The sequence below is a fragment of the Balaenoptera borealis genome, assembly GCF_965194805.1.
Source record: "Balaenoptera borealis genome assembly, chromosome: 12".
Classification (NCBI taxonomy): Eukaryota; Metazoa; Chordata; class Mammalia; order Artiodactyla; family Balaenopteridae; genus Balaenoptera; species Balaenoptera borealis.
In genome coordinates, this window is record NC_138869.1 from 86,859,068 (window position 1) to 86,868,486 (window position 9,419).

The 9,419-nt window shown below is 45.0% G+C and overlaps 1 protein-coding gene across 1 annotated transcript; it reads right to left on the minus strand.

The window, feature by feature from the left end:
- Positions 1 to 1,449: 1,449 nt before the first annotated feature.
- Positions 1,450 to 9,294, minus strand: OR2H2 (olfactory receptor family 2 subfamily H member 2). Its single transcript, XM_082347028.1, is given in 3 exon segments — positions 1,450 to 6,748; positions 6,751 to 6,816; positions 6,819 to 9,294. Coding segments are annotated over 3 exon segments (855 nt in total). The 5' UTR covers positions 7,387 to 9,294; the 3' UTR covers positions 1,450 to 6,527.
- Between the last annotated feature and the right edge of the window lie 125 nt (positions 9,295 to 9,419).

Sequence of the window (9,419 nt, forward strand, 5' to 3'; positions counted from 1 at the left end):
GATGGAAAAAGGTGTTTTATTGATCCATTGAGGGCTTAGCAGGGCAAAGCAGGACACTATTAGGACTGAGATTAGTGAGGGATGACATTAGTGGTTAAAAGTGTGGGCACTGGAGTCTAACTACCTGAGCTTCAGATTCTACGACATGCAAAAAATTTCCTTTATTCTCCAAGTTCTCACGTATGAAGATAAGACTCACCATCATCATCACCATCTTCATCATCCAGCTCTCCACAGGGTGGTTGCAAGGACAAGTGCTCACGATGGTTCTTGGCTCGTGGAGCATGTTGGGTAAACACTAGCCACTGTTGCTACTGTTTAATGAGTTCTCTGACAGTGATGGGCAGGTATGGGAGCCTGGAGCATTTGGCTGAACAGATGTGAGGAGTCTTCTTCCTAGGAATTAAGAATAACAAGAAAGTATGACTGCTAGGAGGCAGCAGATGAGATGGCCCCTGAGTGCTTCCAGCCTTAAAAGTCTTTGTCTAAGAACTCTGAGCATCTTGGCAGGAACTGGCTATCCACATGAAAGAAAGTATTGAATGGCCAATGGAAAACAAAACAAAACAAAACATTGCTTGGGACTTTTGTAATTCTTTGTGTTCTCTTGGAGAAGTGCCTTTTTGAAGCTCAATTTTTCTCTTTCCCCATAGCACTGATTTTTTTAAAGCGATTTTCATTGTTTTGCAAAAGAGTGACAAGGATTGGATGGGCCCTCTCATTTCACCATCCTGTTGAAGAGCCAAGTTCTGAAGTTCCCTGAGAGCATGGGTGGTTAAATCTTGGACCAGCAGTACTTGAAAACCATTCTACTGTGATTATCCACATTGGACCAATAGGACTTGATTTGAGTTTCCCCTTTCCCACAGTAGAATATTCTCGAGAAAAGGGGAAGAAGCCTGTGGATTAGGTAAGCCTTTAGTATGGAAAATGAACCGTTGGCTTCAGAAGCAGCAGCAGGAGCTATATCCCAGCCCTGGGCAGAACAGAAGAGACCAGAGTTACCACCTTGAACTTTCTTTGCACTTAGCGGAGCTGCAAATTACAGAGGGTCAGTTCTACTGTGCCAAGGTCAAGCCAGACATTCTTTGCTGGCAGGAGCACAGACAGGGACCAGGTCAAATGGTAGGGCCAGCAGAGGCTCCTGGTGCGAGGAGGATGTGTTGCCGGGTGGTGCGACCACCACTCAGCAGTTCTGGGAGGAACTGTTCCCTTGGCCTCTCCAGCCCTGCCTCGGTCAGGATGGGCTTCACCCTCAGGCTTCAGATCTCCTCCTGACTATAGAGCACTGTGGGCTCTAGACTGCTTGCCAGGCCTCAGTGGGCCCCGCTCTGCCCTGACTTGGCCTCTTGCCTCCCTGCCCTAGTCATTTACTAACAGAAAGAATTTTGTGAACACTTTGCTACTATGTTAGTTTTGTTATTTTTTCAATCAATCAAAAGGTTTTTTTTTTTTTTTGGCTGCGTTGGGTCTTCCTTGCTGCGCGCAGCCTCTCTCTAGTTGCAGAGAGCGAAGGCTACTCTTAGAGTGCGCAGGCCTCTTATTGCAGCGGCCCCCCTTATTGGGGAACACGGGCTCTAGGCGTGTGGGCTTCAGTAGTGGCGCACGGGCCTAGCCACTCCACAGCATGTGGGATCTTCCCAGACCAGGGATTGAACCTGTGTCCTCTGCATTGGCAGGCAGATTCTTAACCACTGCGCCACCAGGGAAGTCCCAATCAACAAGCTTGCTTGGGGAAGTTACTGTGGCAGGTGCTTCTAGGCCCTGGGGTAGAGCAGTAGGCAAGATGGGATTTCATGGAATGTACATTCTCAAAGAGGGAAGATGAAGTAAGTAGGCAGGTGAAATAAATAAACAAGGTAGCCTGAGAGAACAGCCAGGAGAGTGGGCATCTCGCAGTCGTTACATCTGCTGCTCAGGACAGCGCTGTGGGAAGGTGTTGTGCACTCATGTCTGTTACCTGGCAAGGAGACTGCAGCTCGGAGAGGAAGACTCTCGTCCAGGGTCACACAGCTGATGAGGAGAGCCAGCATCCAGGCTGAGTGAATTATTGTCTGTTGCTGCGTAACCTGTTACCCTAAAACACTGGCTTAAAACAATAATCATTTATTATCTCTCATGGTTTTGTGGGTCAGGAACGCAGGGGACAGTGGGGAGATTTGAAGGCTGGGGGCTGGAATCATCAGAAGGGTCTAAAGATGGGTATTGGCTGAGACTTCAGTTGGAGCTGTCAGCTGGAACCCCTACACCTGGCCTTTTCATGCAGCCTGGGATTCCTTACAACATGGTGCCTGGGTTCCAAAGGCAAGTGTCCCGAGAGAGAGAGAGAGAGAGAGAGAGAGAGAGAGAGAGAGAGAGACAGACAGACAGACAGACAGACAGACAGACAGACAGACAGACATGGGAGGAGAGAGCCAGCTAGGTCGAAGCTGTATCTTTTTTCTGACATAGCCTTGGAAGTCACATAGCATCACTTCTGCTGTATCCCATTGGTTGGGGCAGTCACAAGGGTGTGCCCAGATTCAAAGAGAGGAAACATGGACCTCACGTCATGGTGGTCTGAGTATCAGTCCCACTGTGAAAAGAACACGTGGGATGCAATAAATATGTTGCTGCAGCCTTCTTTGGAAAGAATGATCCACCGCATCTGGTCTGCCTACTCCAAAGCGAGCGTTCACTGCACCTCGCACGCTGCTGTCTTCCCTCGCAGGTCCATCACCCAGTCTTGTCTGTTTGCTGACTTTCAGCCTCTTCCCAGGTCTTTGATTTCTTCTGGATGCTTCAAGGCCAGCGGTAGTCCCACACCTAGCCGTTTCTGCCAATTGTGGTTCCTCCCACGGTCCATTGTAATTTTAGGATACTCTGGATAGAGTTTATTCTCTCCGGTTTTTGAAGCAGGGAATTCTGTTACTTTGTACTTCAGGGTCCATTAACCCGAGGGGAATCGGAGGGTGGGCTTCATATCAGACAGCTTTCCCCCCCAAACAGGGGTTATATTCAAAATACTTAACCAATGAGGCATCCACTTACGCGGCCCCTGGAGCCAGGAAGGGAGCACTAGAGACGGTCGTGGGAGACGAGACCTGTGTTGCTGCCGTGAACCGCACGGAGGCTTCCGCGAGGGGGCGCTGTGCCGGAACTGCGACGCCGTGGGGAGAGGGAGCCGAGCTGCAGTAACACTAAGCGGCGCACAGAGTGTTCTCGGGGGTGGAGGGGAGGACAGATAATCTCTTTCCCCAACCCATCTTAGGTTCTTTATTTAGCTGGGGCCTTGCAAGTGGAGACCAGCAAAAGACAGATTAATAAGAGAAAAACTGAAGTTTATTAACACGTGCATCGCGAATATGCTTGGGAATACTCAGTGATGAGGAACTCGGAGGGGTGGTTAGAACTGGGGCTTATATACCATTTTGAGCTAAACAAAGGAAAAGGGGTTAAGGGGTTTTGGGCTTCTGGGTAGTGGCGGCCAGCTTTGGGAAAGTGATCAGGAAAAGTGTGGTAAATAGGGATTGTTTAGTAAGGTTTGTTATGCAGATTTAAGTCTGTGCCTTCTCTTTAGATAAGAGTTGTTAAGAGTCCTCCTCTGCCTGGTACAGGAGAGGGAGACACCTTTATAAAAGTAAATTTACAAAAAGAAAACTTGTGCCCTGTTGTAGAGGTTTTCTTGCAGCTGCTGGTTCTCAATGGGCCTTTAGCTTAAAATAATCCATATGCCAAAGAGACATATTTTGGGGTGGCATATCCTGGTACCCTTCAGGCATGAGTGACTAATTCTGCACAGGGGAAACAGAAGCTGGGCCCTGTGCTTCAGGACCTATTCATGGTTCAGTGAGCCCTGAGGTTCTTGAATAATGTCCCCTTAAGTGTTTCCAACTCATGTGTCGTATTGGATAGGGAAGTGCCCACACTCACAGGACCTAAATCCTGTAGTCTTTAATCATCTGCAAGGAATCCCCTTTTCCACTTGTATCCAGTTCAGTAGCTTCTCTATATTTCTAAAATAATCCATATTTTCCCCTTAAACCATTTGGCTCCCTGGTGTAACTCCTTCCCCCGCATCTTCCCATCTTAATGCACAACATATGTACGCCAGCTCTTTCCACGCAGTAAATCAGCAAATATTTCATATTAATATTGTTCCCTCTGCTGTGTTTTAAACCTCTGGGAAGAATTCTCTGATGCCCACACCACCCAATCCTCATACACTTTATTCTTTCATTCTCTATGCCTTTGGCCTCGTACTTGCCCCCAACTCAGTTGTATAGTGGTTACTTATGTTGGAATTGTGTCTCTGACCATCTTGATCTGCTTTGGACACTTTGAGGGTTGTGACTGAGTAAGCTTGTGCTGGTTTTCCCCTACGGTATCCAGTAGATAACTGTCCACACAGGCTAAATGCATTCGGAATAAGATGTTAGTCCTAAAACCTCTGTTAATCCATTTATTCAACAAATCAGTTTTCATTAAAACAGACTGTTTACACTGTTTCATTTAATTCTCTGTTGTATTTCCCCTAGAGTCTGTCTAGAAAGGATTTTACTGTATGAGAACATTAGGGCCTCTGGGCACAGGGAGCTGATAAACAGGCCAAAAAAGTAGAGGTTTCCAGGTCCCAGTGAGAGAAAGAGGATAGAGGTGATCATGACAAAAATGTATTACATAAGTGATTTGAAAAGTAGAACTAGGGTTAGCATCTCTTGTAGGGTTGAGATTAGGATTATTAAATATAAAATAGGGGATCTACATTTAGTATAGGATACAATCAAATTAGGAGGTCAAGGAGGCAAGAAGATTAGTACATGAATGGCTAAAATGAAGATTAGGATTAAAATAGAGTTAATGCTGCTGTTCTTTGCTGATGCCAGAGTAAATGTTGAATCAAAGCCATTTTGTGTTGGGACTAGAATAAAACTAGGATTTCCCTTTTTCTTATTTCATCAGCATGTATCCGAGAGAATTTGGTATTGTTGCCACTGCCATGGGGAAAGCTGGGAGACAGCATCTGTGAGATTAGGACCCCAGGAAACTTTACACATTTTTTGGAGATATTTATTCATTCATTCACTCACTCATTCATTCATTTATAGAACTAATTGGGGGCCACTGTTCTGCAACGTTCTGGTCCTTGCTTCTATGAGTCTGAAATCCAGTGGGGGAATTAAGCCAGGAACACACAACGTGAACTGTACCAAAACTTCCTCCAGGCAGCTATTGTTTCTTGTTCTCAGGGGATGCTTTCGAGCATCTGATAAACTCTTATTCCAGGGAAGCAAACCTCCTTCAGCTGGGGGATCTAATAAATAGACATATTTCTAGACTGGGATGATTTCCTCAAAGTTTACTGAGAGATGTGAGACTTCTCACCCGTGCTGGGGAGACACTATTTGTATTCAAGCACAGGGTTAAAAGCCTGGAGACTTGAACCAGCCCTCCTGGGTCCAAATGTCTGAAATTGTTAAGCTGCTACTAAATTCTGTGTCCCAGTTTCTGCATCTGAAAAAGGATGGCAATATTACCTGTTTCATAGTGTTGTAATAGAGATTAAATGAGTCAATGTGTAAAAATTACTTTAAATGGTACCTGGGATATCATAATCACTATATAAATACCTAATAATAACAATATGATAATTATCATCTTTCTGAGCAAGAGTACAAACCTGATGACCTTAGAGAGGTCTTAGGTGAGGAGTCTGGGGTGCCAGTTGTAATACCACATACTGCCAGTCGATGGCACCAAAGCCCACATTGTTAAAACTGTCCTGTAGGCGTAAACATTTTGAGGTCTCCCTCTCTGTCTGAGCTGTTTTCGATTTGTGGGTGCCGTAGAAGATGCAACACTAGAACTGAAGAAGTTAAGCTTTCTCCTAAGGCTCTGTTCTGAATTCCAGCCTAAGGATACTGAAATATTTGACGACGGTATGAAAGCAACAGTGTGTATTTGAGAAGCTGCCTGATGGAAGTCACCAGGCCTGGGTTTTAGTCCTAACACTGCATGTCCTTGGGCGAGTTTCTGAACCCCTGGACTTCAGCTTCCCCCCTTCCTTGCTGTCATTTGGGGGATAAAATAGAACAACAATGCAAAACAGACACTTAAGGAAGTGGAAAAAAACCCGAGGGAGAAGTAAAGAAACTATGGTAGAAATTAGAAGTAGAGGTAAAGAAATAGTGATGATGTGACAAGGAGGTGAGTTGGAAATGGAAATGATAAAATTGGGGAGATCACCATGGAGGTGAAATGTATGAAATACAAAATAGAGAAGATATTAAATTTGATTCATATGTTTCATATAGAGATAAGTACTTCCACTTAGCACATTTTCAATCTCTGTGTCTCCGTGTCTCTGTCTCTCTGTCACACACACACACACTCACACTCACACTTGCATGCATTCACACACACGTGGCTGTCATCCATTTCTGTGACATGATGGATGTGAGGAGAGCAGAGGTGCGGGGAACACAGACTTCCTGACAAAACCATGAAGAAGTTGCTCTCACTTTTCACTCACATCAAGCAGTTCTCCCTCAGCTCTCCCTGGAGTCCTCGTCCTTCCCCAGCAGCCTCCTGACTGCTCTCTTTACCTTCTTGTTCCTCAGGATGTATATGAGAGGGTTAAGTGAAGGAGTGCCCGCTGAATAGAAGAGACCAAAGAACTTGCCCCTCTTCTGGGCATAGGGATTTTGGGACTGGAGGTAAACGGAAATGACTAAACTGTAGAAGATGGCGACCACAATGAGATGGGGGAGCAGGTGCCCAAAGCCTTTCTCCGTGCTCTGGCGGAGTTAATCCTCAGCACTGCCCAGGCAATGGCACATAAGAGATAAGAATGAGGGCGAGTGGCATGAGCAGGAAGATGACACTGGACACAGCGAACTGAATTTCATTGTAGGTGGTGTCTCCACAAGAGAGTTGAATTAGAGAAGGGATTTCACATACAAAGTCATCTGTTTGCCAATGGGGGCAGAAGGGCAGGTGGAGGGTGGGTGGTGTCTGGACTACTGATTGGCCCAGACCCATTACCCAGGCCACAGCTGCCAGCTGCCGGCCCAGGCGGGGGTGGATGACGTTGGTATAGTGGAGGGGCTGGCAGACAGCCACGTAGCGGTCAAAGGCCACCACTGTCAGGAGGACACACTCAGTGGTCCCCAGAAACAGGAAGATGAAGAGCTGGACAGAGCAGCCAAGGAAGCTGATGGTCTTCTTTGGGCCCCAGAGGTTGACCAGCATCTGGGGAACAAAACTTTTAGTGATGCAGAGGTCCAGGAAGGAGAGGTTGGAGAGGAAAAAGTACATTGGGGAGTGGAGCCTGGGGGCCAGCAGGGCCAGCAGGGTGGTCAGTGTGTTGCCCACTAGAGTCAGGAGGTAAGAAATCAAGACAACCATGAAGAGGATTCTTTCAAGCCCTGGGCGTTCAGAGAGGCCCAGAAGGAGGAAGTCCACCAGGGAGCTGTGGTTGACCACGGCCTATTCCTGTCCAGACCTAGAGGGATGAGAGGTGTCTGAGCAGTGCGCTCCCACCTGTCTTATAAAAACTCACCCTGGGTACTTGTCGGGTCTTACCAGGTGGACGTTTCTCTTCCCGTTCCTTTCACCCAGCATCCCCAGGTACATCAACATCCAGCAGCCCCTTCTCTTCCCCTGTGTCTCCAGGTCAAACATTGTCTAGTAGAATGGAGGAAACCATGAATGTGCTGAAAGACAGATGAAGTTTTACACGTACCTCAGACTTACTGGCTGAAGGCAAAGAAAGCCGATATAAAATATGGATTAATTAATTCAGCAAACAATTATTGAGTACTTATTATATTCTTTTAAAAATTTTTTTTAATTTTTGGCTGCGTTGGGTCTTCGTTTCTGCGCGTGGGCTTTCTCTAGTTGTGGCGAGCGGGGGCTACTCTTCGTTGCAGTGCAAGGGCTTCTCATTGCTGTGGCTTCTCTTGCTGCGGAGCACGGGCTCTAGGTGCGCGGGCTTCAGTAGTTGTGGCACATAGGCTCAGTAGTTGTGGTGCACGGGCTTAGTTGCTCCGCGGCATGTGGGAATCTTCCCGGACCAGGGCTCAAACCCATGTCCCCTGCATTGGCAGGCAGATTCTTAACCACTGTGCCACCAGGGAAGCTTCCTTTTTAAAAAAATATTTATTTATTTATTTATTTGGTTGCACCGAGTCTCAGTTGCGGCAGGTGGGCTCCTTAGTTGTGGCATGCATGTGGGATCTAGTTCCCTGACAAGGGATCGAACCCGGGCCCCCTGCTTTGGGAGCACAGAGTCTTAACTGCTGGACCACCAGGGAAATCCCCCTAGTCTGTTCCATTTTATTGATAACAATATTCCACGTATGAATACATGACAATTTGTTTATCCATTCACCTGTTGATGGACATTTGAGTTGCTTGCAGCTATGAAAAAAGCTGCTATGAACGTTTGCAAACAGTTCTTTGTGTGGACACTTAGGAATGAAATATTAGGGTTGTATGATAAGCATCTGTTTATAAGAAACTGCTAAACTGTTTTCCAACGTGGCTGTGCCATTTACACTCCCATCAGCAATGTAGAGAATTCCAGTTATTCCATATCCTTGGTGATCCTTGGTGTTGTCTGTATTTCTGTTTCAGGCATTCTACTGGGTGTGAAGTGCTGTCTCATAGAAGTTTTAATTTTCTGCATGATGATTAATGACGTTGACTGTCTTGTCATGTACTTATTGGTCCTGATGTGTTTTTTATTCAAGTCATTTTTACTATTACTTCTCTTATAAGTTACAGGCATTGATGGTTTGGCTCCTCTAAGACTTTTGAATGCCCATATACATTTTAGAATCAGCTTGCTCATTTCTACAAAAGACTGCTGTAATCTTTATTAATATGGCAATGAGCCTAGAGATCAATTTGAGGAAGAATTGATATCTTAACAATATTAAGACTTGTAATCCTGAACAAGGCTATCTTTCCATTAAAAAAACCCTGCTTCTTTAATTTCTCTCACTAACATTTTATAGTTTTTAGTGTAGTAGACTTGCATATCTTGATTAAATTCATCCTTAAGGGTTATTTTTTGTATTATTGTATATTATATTGAAATTGTTAATTTTCCAATTGTTCATTACTGTTATGTAAAATACAATTGATTTTTTTTTTTGTATATTGACCTTATATCTTGTGATCTTGCTAAATGTACTTGTTAGGCTAATAGCTGTTTTGTAGATTCATTAGGAGGTTCTCTGCAAACAATTATGATTTTCTACATAAAAATAGTTTCATCTGTGAATAAAATATTTTTGCTTTTTCTTTCAAATCTTTTTTTTTTTTAAACATCTTTATTGAAGTATAATTGCCTTACAATAGTGTGTTAGCTTCTGCTTTATAACAAAGTGAATCAGTTATACATATACAATATGTTCCCATTTCTCTTCCCTCTT